At 32.9% G+C, this 22,176-nt stretch overlaps 1 protein-coding gene across 2 annotated transcripts in view; it reads right to left on the reverse strand.

Annotated features, from left to right (window-relative positions):
- The window catches only part of LOC110105449 (kinesin light chain 3), a gene marked incomplete in the record, with an annotated part of 49,817 nt that overhangs the window by 25,587 nt on the left and 2,054 nt on the right, over positions 1 to 22,176 (reverse strand). The window contains 5 exon segments of one of the 2 annotated variants that reach the window (XM_020834961.2): positions 9,169 to 9,247; positions 9,513 to 9,613; positions 12,925 to 13,029; positions 13,728 to 13,921; positions 14,637 to 14,686. In XM_020834961.2, the coding sequence (XP_020690620.1) occupies positions 9,169 to 9,247; positions 9,513 to 9,613; positions 12,925 to 13,029; positions 13,728 to 13,921; positions 14,637 to 14,686 (529 nt within the window). 2 annotated transcript variants of the gene reach the window in all.

A 22,176-nucleotide genomic window follows, 5' to 3' on the forward strand; every position in this document is an offset into this window, starting at 1 on the left:
GAATGATCTTTATCAGTAGTCATGAGTTACATGTCCAATAGAATATTGTATACTTGAGCTAAAAGATTATTTGAGAGGACAATTTCAACTCAACATTAGCTAGCATAGAACTTTATACCCTATCAAGTGCACCCTACAATTCACCACTCAACGGTTTAAGTCATTTGGGAACTTAGGGGAGCTAGCCATGATCAAAATTTAATGGTACAGTTTTACAATGAAATCACCAGATCAGAGGACCCCAGTTATAATTGTTATTTAATAATATCATTTAGTGGCACAATCACCCGATTAGAGGGCATGTGCCATATACTTCTAGGCATAAAATCATTTAATAGTGATTTAGCAATATAATTGATATGACAATCGCTCTTTGTGAGTAGAGGTCAAATTTAAATTTGCATTCCTTAGCAAACTGTTGTGAATCATGGATGATTTTATTGCTTTATGTTTTAAGGAGTATATTTCACCAAGTATTTTTATAGGTTATTATTATTATTATTATTATTATTATTTTAGATTTAAGCCCAAAGTGACTTGTGTTGCGGTTCGAAGACATTTTGAAAATATATTCCTATCTGATTGGGATTGTTTTTGTCAATATAGCCATCATCCAGGTATTTTGTTCGAACTTGATCACTTTGAACCTCACCAACTATCTCCTCACTTATAGAGAATTAGGTTCAAATTATAACTATAGGTTTCTCAAAGAAGGGTTAATTTGATTCCAATTTATTTTTAGTCCATGCAATGTTCTCAGATTTCCTAAGTTTATGCATTCAACAAATTTTTCAAAACGCATGCGAATAAAATTACTTCTAGTGATTTGATGCATCCTACACATCTTTTTGAAAAGTTTCACGACACAAGAGCAGGTTACTTTTGTTCTATTTGAAGAAGAAAATCAAATTCACGTGAATGCACATCATAGGGACTACTATGGCAGTCATTCATGGAAGCATACTGTCATTCACAACGTGCAAGTTGCTTCAGTAACTGATGTTCATGTCATTTAAAAAAATAGAAAAACCCAAGTAGACCTCACAGAAGAATCATTCTTCCATTAATAAATAAGAATCCGCCTGAGTTTATTTTTATTTCAAGTTAAATTCACCATGTACTCTTGAAACTTCTAAGCGCTCAAGATGGTTCTTAATGGAATCAAAAAGTTCTATTCTCATAGGCAAGCTTTCAAACTCATTAGAAGTTCCATAAAAATCTAGTTGAAGTCTCATTTTGATCTTTATTCTAATTCTCATCAATTCTTTTGACACAAGTTATATGTCTTTTGAGTGTTCATTTGTTGCTATTTAACAATTTTGCTTTTTTTTAGTCATGTTCAAGTTCATTAAGTTATTTGTGTTTTTGTTGCTTCTGAGCAACATCGCTGAAAATTTCAACAATATCCCAATGTCACCCAAAGTAGAGGGCATTAGGGGAAATATTAGGCTAGCTCCCCACGCCAAAGGCGAGTATGGGAGGAAAAAGTAAGACAACCTAGTTTTCTACGCCATCATGCCAAGAAAGGCGCATATGGCTCTTCGTAGTAGCACAAAAATTTTTGAGAATAAGATTTCTCTGTTACACTAAGAAAGATGAGCACATGTGCTTCTTTTTTGCGGCAAGAGAGAGGAAGAGATAAGAGGGAAGGGAGAGAGTTAGAGAGAAAGAAAGAGGGAGTTTAGAAAGAATGAGAGTGGGAGTGAGAAGAAGAGAAAGAAATGAGATGGAGAATAGTGCCAGTTTATTGGTAGAGAAGACAATCAATAATATGGGTTTCCATCTTAATTGTTTCTTATATCCTATAAATTATAGCATCATTCATTTTGCGAAACATGCAGTGAACGAATTTTAGTATCAATCGAGGCATTTCAAAGTAATTTTTTGCAACATCGCATCCGTCGCTCATCATTTTTATCATATTCGATTGGATAGGCTTCCGAACAATTGTAAAGGGTCAATACAGATTTTTATTTATCTTAGGTTGTCCCTCAAAATGTTATTTATTAAATTAAACCTATAGAGAAAGGGGTCAAGATAAATCCATCAACAGTTTTTTACTTCAACAATGCTTGTCAAAATATTACTAAGTGATTTAACATGTAGCAAGAGAATCAAATCAACCAATAATCAATTGTACTTTGATCGAGATTGCAATAGCTGGAACATGTTACTTGAATCAAAGATAATGATTGATATGTCTACCTAAGGGAGAGAGAGCCCACAAAACATTACAACTCGAACAAAATTTTGGGAAAGTAAAATGAAGTTTTTTATTAATGTGGAAATTAGGTAACAATAATGTTTTATCACAATTACTTCTAAAAAGATTTGAAAGCCACTAATGAGAAAAGCTTGAATTATTGATAGTATCTGTGAAGGTTCTGCATTCCAAGTTTGGGGTAGTGCCTTTCCTTCAGAATTTTAAGCTAAGTGTTCTAAGTTAAGACCATGGTTGTAATCACTTAAGGACCTTCCCAAAGAGGTGAGAGTTTGTTATGTTAGGGTCCATTCCTAACAACTTTGAGACTTAGCAAACTAGGTCTCCAACAAAGTTGGATTGGGATTTTATCATTCGATTGATGTGGTAGATAACCCTCTAATAATAAGAGGTTGTTCTGAAAGATCATGTCATTTATTCCTAAGAGAAGATTAAAATTGTAACAAAGCTTATATTCATTTTTTTCTTAGATTAAAGGCTTGAATCCCGGGGCTCAGAACTCCAATGATGACTAAAATGATAACCACTATGCCAATAAATAAATAAATAAAAGGAGTCTTACCTACAGGATTTCACAAGATGGTTATAGTAGCAATGGTACTATAGCAATTAATGTAGCAAAATCACTGCATTACAGATATCCTTCAGGCAGCTTAGCTTTGGCGGTAGAATTAAAAAGAAAATATTAACTGAAATACATAAATACACCTATAAATACTATCTAAGCCTACCCTAATCCCCATACCAACTCATTTGAAGCAAGAGCGGCAGAAAACAGCAAGTTGAAGACCTGAATCAAGTGCTGTAGCAAGCAACATAAAGGCCAGGAAGGCGTCAAGCTGACGACGAAAAGCCAAATGAAAATGAAAGAAAAGAAAGAAGGAAAGGAAGAAAAAAAAGAGATGATAAAAGAAGAAAGAAAGAAGGGAATGAAGAAAAAATAGGAAGAAAGTTTGGTAAGAAAATTTCTTGATTCTCAAAATTTAGGTTGATTTTTGAATCGTATTAAATTGAGGTAAAAATACTATGACCGGTTAAGATACTCAACTTCTAATATAATTGTAGAATAATTCCTAATATCTAAAGTTTAAACATTTTATGATTCTCCTAAATTACAATGATAGCATTTATATAAATTCTTCCATAATGAGAATATTAAAACCATCAAAGAGCAACAAAAAAATTAATACATATTATACATTTATACATATCATATGTTCATTAATTTATATGATTTTAAGTTAATCCTCATCAATTGCAAGTACTATTAAATATCATACAATGCATAAATAGGTATTTTTACATGTGCCATGTTTTATAATGTTGCATCTGATGCGGACATCCAACCGTCCATGCCTATCCGAGGAGGAGCTGAAGATCGACGGCCGAGATCTCTTCATTTTATCTTATTTTATTAATTGTAATTTTTATTTAATTATGCATTTTTCTTTTTACCCTTACTTAAGGGATTTGTTTTATATAAGCCCAAGGGGCTAATCTGTCTTTTTATTTCTTTTGAGGCTTATATATAGACTCCGAATCCCTCCCATAGGGATTTCACTAACGTTCTTCCCAAAGAACACAAAGAACAAAACACATTTTTTTTATTATAATTCCATCATACCTAATACAAGAGAATGGGCCTCTATATATAGGCCTCAAAAGAAATTAAAAGACATCTTTGCCCCTTGGGCTTACATAAGACAATAAGGTAAAAAAGGGAAATTGCAAAATTAAATCAAAATATACTTAATAAACTGAAATAAAACAAAGTGATCTCGGTCGTCGATCTTCAGCTCCTTCTCGGATAGGCATGGACGGTTGGATGTCCGCATCATCCACACTCCTCAGGCAAATACCAATCAAAACGTGGCAGCAGACACCACCAAGCTCATAAGAGAAGAAGGATACAGATGGAACGGGAAAATCGAAGCAACAACACAACTGCCAAGGAGGGGGAAACCGAAGCGCCAAGGGGGGGAGGAGGAATTGAAGCATCCAAATAGCAGCCAAGGGACGGCTTGATTGCATCATTATATAAGTTTAAACTATTTGATCTCTCTCATCCACCAAAGAAATATCACTCTAAAGTTTAGTCAAAGACCTTTTATAGTGAGGTAGAGAGTTTATATTAATTACTCCGAAAAATCAGTAGTGACCTTCTAAGAATGATGTGCAACCTCTTTCATCCTTTATGGTAGGCAATTATGTAAAGACACATGTCACTTTTTTATTGGTGTTGCATGGAGCATGTTTTAACTAGTTCGAAGACACGTCGCAATGCCTCATAATTCCATCAAGGACGATTGAACAAGCTGGCCCAAGGAGCAAAGAAATTGATATGCAATGGCTGATCAAATAAAGGTATGTACAAAAGTAGAAGTCATAGGTTGGTGGCTAAGGAGGAATGTCATCAAGCAACCAACAGGTTTCCAACGTCGACCAATTGGCTGGTTTGGGGTAATCAACACTAGAGCATTGGTGCAAACCTTTCACCATAAGACGAGCTTTGTAAGGATTAATAGATATAGCAAGATTGTATTTAATGTGAAACACTCACTTGCATTTAGGGGGTCGCATAACTTGTGAGTGGATTCATTAAGAGGAGATGATAAAAGAGAGGCAGTGAAGTTGAGCTTAAGCATTTTTTGGATAATGTTTTTACCTCATGTTCGCATGGAGACTATTGTTGGGTGCAAAAAGAATAAAAAGGTTGAAGAAGCAAGGTGATTTGAGGGCTCAAGAGATATATACTGAGCAAGGTGGGAGAGTCAGTGATAAGCATCTGGAGAGCTATCCTGGTGATTTCTCTCAGAGGTCTAAATTTGGGGGTAGAGTGAATAACAAATTTTGGGGAGGTATGTTAGAGATGCCAAGTGTAAGGTAAATGACGTAGCTGTTATGCATGGGCAAATTTAGTTGTATATGATGGGCAGAGTGAGGAGATAGCTATCCATAGGAAGGTAACTTGAGTCAACTTATTGTTCCTGCATATTGATAGTAGGTGAAGGAATGGACATGAGATTTATATAGGGTTGGATTTAAAGAGTGAGGAGTGCAACTTTCCATATGGAAGTGGACAGAGTCAAACTGTGGGTCTCGCAAATTAAATGCAGGCAAGGGAATTAGGAGTGGTATTTAAAAGAAGGTTGAACTAGATGGGAGCAAGAAATGAAGCAGTACATGCCAAATAGGGTGAGAATGTAACAATAAGAGCATCTTGAGAAGGGTGACAAGCAGTTAGTGGCATAGAAAAGTTCACAATTTGTAAAAAATTTATGTCAAAAACTCAAACCACTTAAAAAAAAGGTCTGAAAAAAACCAATAAGAGACATAGGTCAATCAAATGAAATTTTTTGAGTCCACAAATAACAGCATTTAATCAGCAAACATTACTTACAATCAGCAAAACAAGTGGTACCCCTTACTCCAAGCATACAAAGGAAAGTAAATAGCATTAACGATTAAAGATATAAAGAATTAATCAAAAAATACACTTCATCAAGAACATATAAAGTTGCAGATGATGCATACATCACCAAATGATGAAAATCTTTCCCGAATTACATCCTGTAGTTTATCTTCAGCTTCATCTTCCTTTATTTCTGAAGTAGAAAGTGCATATTAAAAGAAAATCACAGATAAAGAATAATTTGAAGTAATGCGACCAGATAAATACAGATTATATTGTATTAATCTGCAATGCACCGTATCATATTTTTCTATTTTTTGGAATTAGAATAAGCACGTAGGAAGCAAGGTGCAAATGGGAATAGTACAATAATGAATCAAGCACATAGACTATCAAACCAAAACATGTTCAAAATACCAAAAAATAAATACATTAAAATTTCTATCACCCATTCCCTAAAACATTCAACATGCTCCAGAACCAAATCCAAATTTTTAGAATGATTCAAAAAAAAGCAAATCAACTACTTAGGTGTTTATAGATGTCTAAAATAAAATTATCGTAATTTAAATTTCCTCTAATAAAAATTCTAGAGGACAGGCTTGGAGCAGTCTTTGACCTAGAGTTCATGGGTTAAGTAATGACAAAGCCTCTCCGTAATGCAAGGATAAATGGCATAAATCAACCAATCACCAAACCATTTGTTCAGAAAATATTCTACGCATTTAAAAAAGAATAAAAATAAATGATAAAATAAACATGTAAGCAAAAGTAATTGTTAGCAGCTAAAAACTTATATGGTTTAGGCTAAAAACGAATTTATTTCCTATCTAAGTAGAGTCATTAAAGTTGCTCCTTTTCAGCCTTTCAACCATTCAGCAACACATCCAACAAAATTAAGCTTAAAGATGCAAAGTTTACAAAAATTTACTAGCTTAAGTTCAATATTCTGATGTTTTTATGGTTTTTTTTCTTTTTAATTTATGTATCTTTTTTTTCAATTAAGTTTGTGATGCGGACATCCAACCGTCCATGCCTATCCGAGGAGGAGCTGAAGATCGACGGCCGAGATCCCTTCATTTTATCTTATTTTATTAATTGTAATTTTTATTTAATTATGCATTTTTCTTTTTACCCTTACTTAAGGGATTTGTTTTATATAAGCCCAAGGGGAAAAAGTGTCTTTTAGTTTCTTTTAAGGCCTATATATAGAGGTATTTGCTCTTGTATTAAAACATGATGGATTATCAATAAAAAAAAATTGCGTTTTGCACTTGGGTTCTTTGGGAAGAACGTTAGTGAAATCCCTATGGGAGGGAGTCGGAGTTTCCACCAGCCGCAGGATGGGTCCGGGCTCGTGGCGTGAAGTCCCTTGGAGAAGGGCAGCGTAGTACCCGTCAGCCGCAGGATGTGTCCGGGCTCGCGGTTGTATCTTTGATATTTTGTTTATTTGTTTTTGTTCCTTCTTATTGCTCTTCGTCGTTATCTTCATCTTCTTCCTCCCCCCATCTCCGTTTGGCCGCCGGATTTCTAGCCTCACCTTCACTCGATCCCACCCTCTTGGCCGCCGGCCCCACTCTCTTTGATTCTCTTATTTTGCTTCCTAATTTAGGTTGAGATCAATTGGAAATAATTTGAAATTCAAATTCATTCAAATTTGAATTCAAAATATTTTCTAAATGAGCTCATCTATTTTAGGAAAGTATTTAATTTAGATCTATTTTGAATTTTAAATTCAAGAGGATTTAATTAAATCTTTCCTAAATCTAAAACCATAAATCAGGAATCCTGATTTGCTCATTAAATCCCCTCCACCTCATCAAGCCGTTGCCCCCCTTTCCTTGCCTTTCCCGTCTAGCTGGCCGAATTTCTTCTCTGGCCTGCACCGTTCAAATCCTACCAAAAATCAGCCTCTGTCTTGGGGAATTAAATCCTGTCTCGAATTTCCTTTGCTGGCTAAAAATCTTCAATGCTGTCCCGTGGGAATTGCTGATCTGGAAGAGGTATCTCACGTTCACCTCTTGCTAAACAAATGCTTGAATTCCCCTTCCAATTTTCTTTGCTACTAAGCATAGAAAACTGAAGGTTTTCTCAGAATTTTTGGCTCAGATTTTGGTTCCAAAATCTGAAACATTTTCTGGATTTTGGAACCTCTCCCTAGCAAACCCTTTGTTTTTTTTTTGTTTTTTTTTGTTCTACATCAGCATCACTATGGAGCGAGGAATAATGTTTATGCCTATGAATAAGAAAAAAATATATAATAAGAATGAAATTCAAGAATCCTATGAAAAGCTATATCATATGAGTTAGGTGGATTGACTTTGATAACTTGCACAGGAAGATATAATTCCTGATACTGAAAAGTTCGTTAGCCTAACCTTTATCAGGAAAAGATGAATGAAAAGAAAATCCTAACTCTTGATATTGGAGAGTTATTTATCCCACTTTTTAAACAAGAGAATAAAAAGAAAATTCCCAACCCTTAATAATAGAGAGTTGATTAGCCCAACCTTTATTGAGGAAAATTAATACAATGGGGCCAAAACCTATAAGCATGATTGATATGACATTTCTAAAGTTATGAATATTAAGAATAAGCAAAGTGATGAAAATAAGAAATGATGTTAGTTTCATATTTATACAGCATTCCTAATTTAATTTTTCAAGATCTAACTAAAAATTTATGTATTAAATTAATATCTAATTCTTGGAGCTCACTATGCATAATTGTACAATTTCTGCTGTTGAAGAAATGGTTAAAATATTCTGCTCTAACTAATCTCAGTTTACCAGAAGAGGGAAATTTTAGGGATGTGAGTTGATATTCGAAGGATATGTTTAGTGTATTTATTCAAGTTCGCAGTTAAAGTTGCCAATTACAATAAAAATTTACTCATAATTAAAACCAGAGTAAATGACATGGCATTATGTAGCATTCAGGATAGTTTTTCCATCATCATCTTCGACATGGAATCGGGTAGAACCGTTGAATAAATAACCAATACTTCTTTATATTACATGACAAACAATAGTTAAGCTAAACCAAGTTATGAAAATTCACTTTGGCCATGAACAATCGAAGAAATGAGTACGTTCTCGAATCAAAAGGAGATAACTATAACCAACCAAAAAAATTTCCACTAAAGGACACATTGGAATATGCTATAGAATGTAAACATAATTAGGGTGAAGAATTTAACGTAACAGCTAGTCTTGAGAACAAACAGATCATGTTCATGGCCAACAATAAAGAAACTAAATGTAACCTGTGAAAATTAGCTTCGTCCATGACAATCTATCAGACGAATAACTTTTGAAAAAAGAAACAAGATAAGCATAATTAACCAAAAAAAAAAAAAGTTGTATTCTAGAACTTATCAAAAAATGCAAAATAACGTAGATTGACCAGCATGAAAATTTTGAAAGAACGGCTATAGAAGCTAGAACAAATGGATCAATTCACAAAACATAGAAGTGCACACAATAATGCAAGTTTACCATACAAGTAGCCAAGTAACTCAAAATAAAACTCTACCTCATAACACTTCTGAGCTTGCTCAACTTTCCGTTGTAAAAAATAAAACTGTCCTAGGTTGTGCAAAGTGGCTCCTACACTGCAAACATCAGCAGAGTTACTGTACTAAGCATGCAAAACAATGAGTTGAGAGCATGAAATGCTAACTTTGGCATACAAGTTAAGTGTAACATGTGCAGAAAAGAAAATTTGTCAAGTTCTTAGATAAATACTTGATTATTTTCTCACTCAAGCATATTTTTAGACAGAAAATTAAATTGAAACCTTATCAAATCTTGAATTTCTACTATATAGTGCAGCAAAGAAGAAAACGTAACGCAAATATCATGAAATACTTAACACACCGGATGTCATTAGTCCCAAATGATTCCTCTAGAATGTTAATTGCTTCTAAATATAATGGCTCAGCTTTATCAAATGCCTTTCTTGTCCTGTAAATTTCTGCCTGCATCAACCAAATTTAATACATTAAAAAATTCTTTACTAGAAAAAGAGAGTTTCACTATAAACAGAGAAATCGGGATCAATCATCTAAGCAGAAAATTAGAGAATTGAATTAGTGCAGCTTAAAAAATTGGCATCTTAAAATTAAAAAAAGAGAGGAATTTTTCCTTTCTCATGATATGTTAGGTGCCTAATATTGTATATTCTTATTCAAGACTTCTATCACAACAAGTAGTTTGCTTACAAACCAACCAAGATGCAATCAATCCAACACAAATTGCCTTGAGAAAAAAATTGCTTTTAGGACAGAAATGGTTCCAAATATTCCAGGAACTTCTTGCTCCTATTGGATAATTTATAATTTTATATCTAGCACATCAGAACCCTGATACATGATCCTCTCAGTTTTAATCCCACACTATTTAAAGTTTCCAATTTAACCAATTGACTCCTCAAAAATGATCCAAAATAATCCAACAATAAGGATCATTATTTAATTCGGTGGAAATTTCATGCAAAGTTTATAGAAGAGGTAGGTAATGAGGATATTTTTTGAAAATAAATTTTTATATATTTTGATTTGCATAAAATACCCTCACTTCTCACCTCATTCATGAAATTTAGCATCAAAATTTCTATCAAATTAAACTATAGTGCTGACGATAGGACTATTTTGGATTATACTTAAAGAATCAAATCTAAATTGAACACTTTAAATAGACGGAAACTAAAATGAACCCCCATCCCCACATTATATATATATATATATATATATAGAAATATAATATATTATAACTTAGAATATGTATTTGCATTTACTTTTCTTCTATTTAATAATGAATAATATTGAAATATATTATTTTATAGTTTAACATATATATGTACTTTGGATCTCTCTTTTATTTGATGATTCTTAGATGAAGAAAAATCAGATTAAACATGATATTTTCTAACTTCATAAAAATATAACTATCCTATCTACGCTTATCTCATTGCCAAACAAACCATAAAATTATAAATATAAATTGAACTATGCTATCTTGTAAATAGAAAGTTTCTAAATTATTAATGTCATAATCTTCGATGTTCATCTTGTAAATTCAGTATCAAAATGCCATGGATTTTCAAAGTATTTACCTCCTTAATTTACATAATATGGTTTAATATTCTAATTTTAAGATGTAAAAATCTTAAATTTAATCTTCCCTTTTTTCGCACCTCTCAGAGTTTATAAAAATTGTTTTTAAAAAAAATTTTAAATTGTACTGATTATTTCGACATATATATATATATATATACATGAAATAATTTAGCTCAATTAAAATTTTTCCTAAGTTAAAAATGTAAATTTCACTATTCAACCAATTATTGTCATGTAGCAAGGGTATAAAAAAATCGGAAATCCCACCTAGGGCCGCATGCATTGGCTGGAGGTTTAGTGCTAAGGGCAATTTAGGGAAATTTGAATTCATTTATTTAAAACCTAATATCATTAGTCTTCACGTTTCAATTTTTTAGGGAGAGGCTCACAACCAGGAGAAATTATTACGTGCGGAGTCCAAATGGGAGAACAGTCCAGATTTGCTGAGTATTTGCCCGAGTATTTGTAAATACTCAGTAAATACTCAGCAAATACTCACAAAATATGTGAGTATACTTAGCAAATCCAAATGGCTATCCCGTCCGAACATAATAATTTATCTATGACCTGAGGTGGCAAACAAAGAAGGGACCATGCTGCCAAAGGGAAGGAAAAGGAATTTTGGTGGTAAAGCTGGGTTTTGAAGGTAAATCTGACTTTTTGTATTTTTTTTTCTTTGTTGAATAAGCTACGAATAGGAGTTCGAGAGCTTGGGATTTCTGTGAAGTATTTTGAGGTAAAAGTGTTATTTTGAGAATGAATCTCAATTTAACTATTCCAGGAAGTTAAATTGAACATTAAACTAAAAAAAAAATCTATTATTAAGTAGTATGCAAATGAAAGGGGGTTGGGTGTCGATAGCGAGCAAATTTATCCGGGAATTGATTGTCGATACCCTCAATTAGGTAAGATACATAATTTTCATTTCAGAAATCAAATTTATAACAATGTTATTTTTCATCATCTGCTTTTTTTAAATTTGAATATAAATTTTATTTTTGTTTTATTTTAAAAGTACATGCATAAAAAATTATAAGATGAAAATGAGATGTATACATCTAGATGTTATAACGATGTAATTTAATGAAAGGAGCTTTAGAAAAATCATGCTTATGGACAGAATGGTAATGTGACAACCAATACAAACAATAATGGTAGGGTGACAAAGTCGAGCCCATCGGATGGCCAAAGAATCCTTCAGTTAAGATGTTTATGTAGACTTGTGTAGGTAGGGCACCAAAAGCATACCCATAGTTGGTCCTCGACATGGCTTTCAAGTTACAGTGGTCAAATGAACCACTTTCACATACATGACATATTCTAAAGCTGAAAAAAAAAATATTGTATATAATATATGTAATCAATAAAAAAAAATTTATAGATGGTTAGCCAATAGTGTCAAGAAATATGATTAATGTCTGAAACTCTAATGTTAACTAAGCTTATTCTAAATTCGATACTTTAATGGTAATTTAGGCATTTCATATGTGAAAACTTTAGGTACCATATTAGACTAACATTAGTATATTACTATAAGTAAAATCCTATAATAACTGGTTTTTTTATCTTTAAATTGTTTATCTTACTGAACATTAGCTCATATCCTGGTATGCTAAATATTTTCAGCAAGGGAAAGGACAAGATAGAACCCAAATAGAGGTCAAACCTTGATTCTTTGGGTGTATAGTTTTAGTGTGCAGTTTTGTTGTAAATAGAGTTTTAGCAGATATATCCATTATTTTTATCTAAATTTTTTTATGATATTTATAGAATCCAGAATTATTTTAGTTACTCTATAGATGAATGGATGATTATAGTTGGCAATTGCTTTTGTTTCAAAAAAAGGTATAATGTGCATAGTCGAACAGACAACATTCTAAATTTCGCATGAGTTAAAAGTTATAATATGTATGGTGTAGTTGTGTTTTCCTGTTCGCCTCAGTTCGACTTAGAGAAGTCGTTGTGGGGTATAAATATAGTTATACATAAACATCTAAAGTCCCTTCCCATAATTATTCACATTGCATCATGAAATGAAAGACTATTGTATTCAAATATCAAAATTCACATACCAAAAACTAGCTTCCACATTTTATTTGCAGAGTGCAGAACAATACAACCTACTCACACAAGTTTACGTAACACTAGTGAATCAAATTAGGACAACACACCAGATTATTGCATGATGATGCAACATGTGAATCTCTTAGTCCAAAACCTTCCTTGGCTTCCTGCAAAGCTGCCTGAAAATACTTTTCCGCCTCATCTAATTTACCCTGCAAGCAAAGCAGAACTTCAAAATATTACAGGAAACTAATACTAAATGATCAACTTATGAAATCCAAATATAAATCTGAATGCAAGGTTTACACAATAAAAAACATTAGGTCAACCAGAACAGAATTTGGAAGGCATCATCTACCAGCTAAGGCTAACAGGTTGAGCAAAAGATGATGAGCGTTTCTAATCTAGCTGGTACAAAGCCATGCTTGAACTAAGCTAGAAGAATTGAGATCCAAAAAATTATTCACATAAATCCTTCTAAGCCAGTTTAAGTGTCTAACATGACATAAGAGAGTTTGTAAATAAGGTCAAGCCAAATAAGCATTCTTTAGATGCCTCCAAAAACGACTGAGTACAGTATTGGGCTTGGATGAAAGAAAATGGAACAGCTTGCACTGTAACCTAACAAGTGAGACTGCAAACTTTAGTGGTATGAAGTCAAAATAACAAATAGAACATAAAACCTACAAGGCAATATCAACTTGACTTTACATGAGTTTAGAATTAAAGATTCCCATTGAGCCATTACTGCAGTCTTAAGTTCAAAAAATCAGAATCTATGATGTCAAATCACTGGCTAAAGAAATTGACAAAAAAAACACAAGCGTAGCCCAAAGACAAATATACAAGCTTATTACTACAGACCAAACTCAAGAAAATGCATTAGAGAAAAGAACATCAAGTTCCATACTTTTAGAAAGAGATCCCTCCCATTATCAGTGAAAATTCTCCACTTTATAGTATGAGAATTTGAGATCACGGAACCATCTTCGATTCTGCGCAGACCAGTTACAAAATCATCTCCCTGATCATTATTGATGGTTAAGTTAGATGCTGAAGCATCTTCAGCTATGACAACATTTCCACTAAACCCAAAAGAGATGGCTGCACAATCACAAGATAAAAGAAGAATAATGCCAAGTGTAAGCATAAGTTCATAAAAGTGAAAGATAATCCCTAATTGAAGAAATAGAGTATACTCCTTTAGAAACCACGAATTTGTCAACGTGCATGGATAACAATGACCCTGCACACGGTTAAATATAGATTTCCTTCTACTTGAAAACCATTGTCCCAAGCTTAAACATCCTAGGTCAAACTCAGAATTTAGTTTTGGTTAGAAACAAAGAAAAAAGTATGCAGCTGAATCCATCTTTTTCCGCTGGCCTCCCAAACTGCAATAAAATATGACGCTTCCCCTTTATGGTTTTCTAAATGCTTCAACTTCTGTATCTATACTTGCTATAACGTAGCCAGCTGAAAAATCATCCAATCTATAGTTTAAGCAGTCAAATGTATACAAACAAACCAAAAACCTTAAACTTACAAAATGCAGCTTACTTCTTGTAAGCATATACTGTATCTCCCGAGAGAACGCAAGAATAAGGTTATGTGGAATGCTTGATCCAACAAACCGACCATAGTTAACATACAATATAACTAGCATACCAGATAGAAGTAGGATCAGGAATTGCAAAGTTAAGCAAGGGCTATACAGAAGGAAAAATAATGATAAATAATGGAGATATATTAAATACAAATATTTAATAACCAGTCAAGTGAATAACCCTGAACCATTAGTTAAATATTAGATACATACCAGTTGATCCAAACAGTAAAATCTTCAAAATCAACTGCCAAGAATTCCTTCTGCGAGTAGACAAAAAATAATCACATTTGTGCAGACCAATAGAACCTACAAAACATAGAAAATTGCATAATCATTTAACGTGAATTTTTTAATTGCAAATTTATAGCCTAAAGCAAAACATTACCTATAACAACTGCTATGATAAAAAATACAATTTTTACAATATGACTGGCTTGCAACGCCAATCGCTAATTACTTTTCGAATTTAAAGATTACATTAACTTCAACAAAAAAAATTTTAAAAACCACTTTTAGATAGAATATGGACCTTATGGTATAAATTTCAAACCAAATCTTACAACTTGACCTTTATCACTGGTTTCACTTCTTCGTTCCATTCTTTTCTGAGGGGAAGAAAAATTGAACTAATTGAATTTCATGGTATTAGCAAACTTGAATTTTAAAGTAACGTTTGCTCTTGTAATAAATAACACATATTTTAAGAAATGATAAGAGGACAACTTGCAGCAATATAAATCACAAATTGACTTCTTTCTCTTGGAATGAAAGAAGAATTTTTCATTCAAAGAATCTAGGACTATTCTAAAAGAAAGTTTAACCACACAAAAAATGAAGTAGCAGATAGAATGCATGTTCAATAGTGTAAGAAATAACAATACAACAACAACAACAACAAGTATTTATCCCACTACGTGGGTCAGGTAAATGAATCTTTTTTCTCCATTGTGTCATGCTAAAAGTCAAATTCTCATTTAAATCTAATAAAAAAAAGTTCATTTCTAATGTTTTCTAACCAAGTCTTTTTAGTTCTACCTCTACCTCTCTTAACATAGGCCAAATTTAAAACATCTACTTTCCTAACCGAGTCATCAAAAAGCCAATGTTTTATGCAATCAAACCATCTAAGGCGACTCTCTCTAACCTTATCTGGCACTGATGCTACTCCAACCTTTTCACATATATTCTCGTTTCACATTCTGCCTCTAAGAGTAAGGCCACTCATCCACCTGAGCATCTTGATCTCTGCAACACTTAACTTAAGTATATGCTTCTCCTTTAATGGCCAACATTCTACGCCATAAAGCATTGTAGGTCTGACCACCATCTTATAGAATTTTCCCTTAAGTTTATGGGGATACTTTTCTATCACACAACAGCCCGATGCTTATTTCCACTTCAACCATCCAACTTGAATTCCACTCGAGATATCTAAAATGAGTACTCTTATTAATGACTTGATCGCCCAAAGCCACCATCCCCCCACTAGATATATTACTACTAAAATTACACTCCATGTATTCGATTCTAGATCGACTCAAACGAAAACCTTTAGACTCTAAGGTTGAACTCCATAAATCAAGGTTACCTTCAACTCCCTCTCTAGTCTTATCAACAAGAAGAATATCATCAGCAAAAAGTATATGACATGGTACATCCTCTTGCAAATGTCTAGTAAGAACATCCATGACAAAAGCAAAAAGATATGGGCTTAAAGCCGATCCTTGATGAAATCCAACTGAAATAGGAAAATACTTGGTCCAACCACCTTGTATTTGAACACACGTAACAACTCCTGCATACATATTCTTAATGGCTTTAGTATAAGCATTATCAACTCCTTTCTTTTCTAAAACTCCCCATAACACTTCTCTTGGAAATTTATCCTAAGTTTTCTCCAAATCAATAAATATCATTTGTAGATCCTCCTTATTCTCTTTATACACCTCTATCAAACCTCTCAATAAATGTGTAGGAATGGTGGAACATTTAGAATGCATATTTCATCTTATTGATGTGAGCCCTTCACCACATTAGAAACCTCAGACTTATGATAATGGATGCTTGGATGAAAATTAAATAAAAAATAAAAAATAATGGTTTCTTTTATTCCTCTATTATCTTCCTCTCCTATGATTGATATTTGAGATGTCAATTCATGTTAGCAGATCAGATTTGGGTACGACCCAATGTTGACCCACCATACCTACTCAACCCAAACACAACCTATTTACTGAACGGGTCAAAAAGCATGACCCAAACCCGAACCACCTTCAACCCATCTAACTTGAACCCGACCTGAGTGACCGGTTTAATCTACATATGTTCATGTGGGCACAGAAAATAACATTAATATTTATGCATAAATTAATTTTTTTATGGCTATTGCTCAAATTTAATATTTATGCTCCTTCTCGATACTCATTGTAAAAATGTAAATACTTTCATTATATATATATATTATATATATATATTATATATATAATATAAATATATATAATTATATAAATATATCATATAATATTATATATATATATATCATCTACTTATATATCCATGCAATACTTCAAGTTGCATAATGAGATACATAAATCATGCTCATATATATGCATATCTCATAAAGCAATATGTACAGCAAAAAAGAAGGGTAGAGATTGTGAAATTTGAGATTATAAGGTTTGTTTTACACTGGGTGAAATGGCATAGATGGCATGCAAATAGACTTGCGATATCTTAATAATATAGGAACTGGGAAGACACAAATGGCACATATTGCATCATGCTATTTAGAGCACATAATAGGTTTAAATTTGAGTCAAGTTTGGGTGTTTTCGTGTCAACCCAAACCCAACCCAAAAATTAAACAGGTTAGAATCCTAATCATGACTCGAAAGTTAATTGGACCATCCTAACCCAAATTTTTCAAATTGGGTTCATGTCAAGTTGCATATCAAGTAATTTAATGACACCTCAATTTGGTATCATTAGCCCCACTCCTCTCATGGTTCGTGCAATTAATCTATACCCCTTCTTGATTAGTGTTAGATAATCCATACATGACCACTTTCTTCTATGTTTTCATCATCATCTTGGTATTTTCACAAAACTCTCACTCCCCCCTTTGTTGTATTCCACTACATAAAATGATTACAATCTCAACAAATTGGAATTAGAATAAACTCTTATCTAAGGATTTTAAAATGCCCTAACCTCATATCCATTATCCTACTATCCAGAATCCTGTGTCATACCCGTCAACCATCACTCTGAATCATGCTTCTCTTTTAATGGCCAACATTCTGTGTCATAAAACATTGCAAGTCTAACCACCATCTTATAGAATTTTCCCTTAAGTTTGAGTAGTACTTTTCTATCACACAATAAGCCCGATGCATTCCTCCACTTCATCCATCCAACTTGAAATCTACTATAATATCACCCATCTATTTCACCATCACTCTGAACAATAGACCCAATATATCTAAATATGTACTCTTATTAATGACTTGATCACTCAAAGTTACAAACCCACACTATATCTATTACTATGTAAATACCAATAGATTTAGTATAATCATGGAATCTAAATAAACTTTGCACATCAAAGAAATCAAGAGCACTCTTCAAATGCTGAAAGAAGTCCTAACATTTTTCCAAAAACAAAAAGGAGCATATTTTCTTTAAATGATAAAAGAAATCCTAGCTCTTTTGAAGGATCAACAAAATCTTCATTTGACAAAATAAAAATCAAAACGATAGACTACTACATATGAAATTATCCGGGACTTTCAGATAACATGTGATGAACCATGCAATGTAAACATTTCTTTCCAAAAAAAAATTGTCCCTTTAGTACAGGAACTAGAAATTACTTGCCCTCCTAAAACTAAAACTACACTCCACATAATCATAATAATCACCTCCAAGGCTCAGCACAGTCCAACACTCTTGGGTTCACCAAAGTCACCACCTATAATCCTATTGTAACCATCGCTTTCATATCTCAAGTACCGCCACTAGGTATAAGTATCGCCACCCCCAAGCTCTCCATCACCACTCTCAAAATTGTAGACATTGTCAACCTAAAGTCAAACACTCCAATTGCTACACAAACTTTTGGCATAAACCATGACTAACATATATCAATAAATCCACACTAACTCTCCTCATTTGTTCCGAGCAATGCTATTATCAACAGGATTCACAAGCATTAAGGCATTATTGTACAAACAGATCTCCAAATGTTTAGAGGAGGTTGAAATTGTCTATTTAAATTTTGCAACAACTGTAAGTTAATAATTTAGGTCAAATGCAGGGAGTTTTCCCTTTTGAATTATCCATGTTAAAAAAAATTTGTCTATTTGTATTAGAGTGCCCGAAAATTCTAAGGCATAGACTATCACAATTTCCTTGTGCTCTTCATGTTCAGTTTTATAATAAATCCATTTGCATGAACAAATAATAAGAGTATAATACAAGATTCTTTTTTTTTTTGCATGATTAAAATTTTCCATATAACTAAAATTAGGATAGGAACTTGGAATATAGGTTCCCTTACAGGAAATTAATGGAATTAATAGATATTATGATTCATAGGAAGTTAAATATTTTGTGCATTCAGGAAACTAAATGGGTTGGAGATAAGACTAAGGAAATTGATAATTTATGATTTAAACTTTGGTATTCGGGTAGGAGTCGTACTAAAAATGGTGTAGGTGTTATTATAGATAAGAGTTTAAAGGATAATGTTATAAAAATTAATATGATTGGAGATAGAATTATAGCTTTAAAGATTGTTGTTGATGATAAGATTGTTAATATTATAAGTGCTTATGCTCCTCAAGTAGGTTTGAATATGAGTTCTAAATTAAATTTTTGGAATGACTTAGAAGAATTAATACAAAATATACCTCTTGAAGAAAGAGTTTTTATTGGATGAGATTTAAATGGACATGTTGTAAGAGTAGATATTTTAAAAGCATTCCTTGGTGTCATAGATTTTGGAACAAACGAATGAAGGTGAGCAGAACCATATTGATATTCTATTTGTTTAGCTTATATGATTTTTAATTGATAAACCTTATTTAAGAAAAGGATGAGCTTCTCATCAACTTATAAAAATGGATATAATACAATCCATAAAGATTGACTATTTTCTTTTAGAAATTAATCGTTTAGATTGCAAAATTGTAAAGTTATTATGCAGTTGAAAATTTATGTCCAACATCGATTATTAGGTTGCCGTTTAAGATAAAGGGAGAAGCAATAAAAATAAAAAATAAAGTAAAACAATTTATTCTAGGACATTAAATGGCAGGCATTTAAAGAATATACAAATATTTTTTTGAAAAATATGGAGCAGATTTTAAAGATCTTAAGATTTTGTTCTGTGCATGAGATGGCTAATATTATTGGGAAAAAGTGGCTAGTGATATTTAGAATAGCAAAAGAATGTCCCTTGGAGTTCAAAGGGAAAGCTCCTTAGTAAAATAGTTGGTGGTCGGATCCTAATGTGGCAAGAAAAATTTAAAAATAAGAAGCGTTTGGTTATAAAAAATTGGTTTAATTTTACCAAATTCTGATAATTTGGGAAATATATAAAAAGTGCTCGTTACCGGATGGGCTAGAAGGAATATGAGATGCAAACGGCATTAGCTTTTGTGAGTTTATATAATAGATTCAGATACTAAAGAGGGAAGAGGGATAATATGTATAGGGGAGTTTTATTGTGCCAAACAAAGAGATAGAAGTAGTAAGGATTTAGTTCAGGAAGTGTATTAAAGATGAAGATTCTGAAGAAAATATATTGTTCTTATATAGACAGATGATTCATATCAAAGGATGGATGGAGATATTTTTTGCTAAACTTTTTAATGAAGATTGTGAAAATAGGATTGACTATAGTGACTAAGCACCCTAAAATGAAAATAAGATTTATGTTTTTATCGCGTATTTAGTAAAAACTGAAGTTAGGAGCTTTAAAGAAAATGAAGGGTGGAAAAGCTGTTGAGCCTGATGATATTTACCAATAGAGGTGTGAAATGCTTAGGAGTGAAGGAATTTCATGGCTTACTAAACTTTTTAATGACTATTATTGAAGACTAGAAGATTCAGATTAGTGGAGAATGATGTGTTATTCCTTTTTTAAGAATAAAGGGTGATTGGCAGCAGAGCATTGTACGGGCGAATATCGACTTGGATGCAGCTTAATGTAGAGGCTTGGTCAACCCCTCAGCACAGGTTTTTGGTAGATATCGCTTGTGTCCGGTTGTTCCCAGCACCTGTTTTACATCTTGTGAAATACAATGCCGTAGTTGATGCCTCGATTCTCTGTTCTTATTAATGGTAATATTAATAAAATCTATGAAAAGGAATTATTGATTTGAGAGCATTAAAAGTGAGATTCAGGCGGGATGTGCATCGGTTTTTTTTCTCGATCATACATTTAATAATCTATGGGAGCGAGTTATTGTGATTCATAGGTTGCGGCGTGATATTTTGATATTGTTTTTTCTTCATCAATTTTTGTGTTATTCATTATGCCGGGTTTTTCTTTGTTTCACAAAGATTCTGATCTCGAAAATGCATTCTATTGGATATCAGCAATCATACTTTATTAAGGAGGTTTGATGGAGGGAAATATAGAAGATAAAGGAGCGATCTACATGATTGATTATTGTATTTGGGGAATCTTTAGAAAGCATATGATGCAAAGTTCAAGAGAGTGCTATGTTGAGAAGTGTCTTTCTTATTGAATAAGAACCAGGAGTCAATAGAATGCTTATACTCCTGCCTATCACGCAATATTTGGAATGTCTGAATCATGTTAAAGATATTATGCAGAAGAGCTTTCCTTGTGTTCATGCTTTCTCAATCATTCTCTGGGCAAGTGGACACAAGGTGGATTGACCAAGTATTTCTTCTTTCGGTTGGGTTATCTCAAGGATACGTAGCCTTATTTGTAAGCCCTATCTTTTTGCTTTATTCATGGATGTTATCGGAGACTAAACGGAGAGAAATTTTGCAAGAGGGATACCGTTGGTGTATTGTCCTCTTTTGCTGATGAAATTTTCTTTCTTGTTGAGTGTTGATAGAAACTTAGACAGAGGGAGAAGGTTGAAGGTAAACTTGAATTATGGAGGTCAACCTAAGAGTCTAAAGGTTTTTCGCTTGAGTAGATCTAATAAACGGGTAATCATATAGAGTGTAATTTTTATAGTATTATAGACCTAGTCTTAAGTGAGGGGGATTAAAGCTGACTTTTGGGGCGGATACACGTCAAGTGCCAGGTAATTTGTCAAGCAGTCACGGTTTAGATATCTGTATAGGATTTTTGTCAGACCATCGCCCCACGCATGATCGGTGAAATTCACAGATGGGACGCTCCATATTATCCAGACAGGAATCATCTAATGATTTTGATGTTTTGAAGTGGAGGTTTGGTGCATGGCATATTTCTCATCACTCGGCGGATCAAGGGTTGAATTTTTTTTTTTTTGGAAAATAAGAGTTTTTGGTGAGATTGCAATAAGTCGTATGAAGGAGGTCTAGAAAATGGTTTATTTATTTTGGTTTATGCATAAGAAGAATTGGTATATGCTGAGATTCTTCTTATTTTTTTCAATTTTAAAAAAAACCTGGCTAAAAGTTGAGTGTTTGGGGACGAACACAGAGACACTGAGTTCTTTAGCAGGGATACTGATGATTGGAATATATTTGTTTTTCCAGATTTTAGTTATTTCTATCACTA

This window comes from Dendrobium catenatum, unplaced genomic scaffold (genome assembly GCF_001605985.2).
Source record: "Dendrobium catenatum unplaced genomic scaffold, ASM160598v2 fragScaff_scaffold_621, whole genome shotgun sequence".
Taxonomy (NCBI): domain Eukaryota; kingdom Viridiplantae; phylum Streptophyta; class Magnoliopsida; order Asparagales; family Orchidaceae; genus Dendrobium; species Dendrobium catenatum.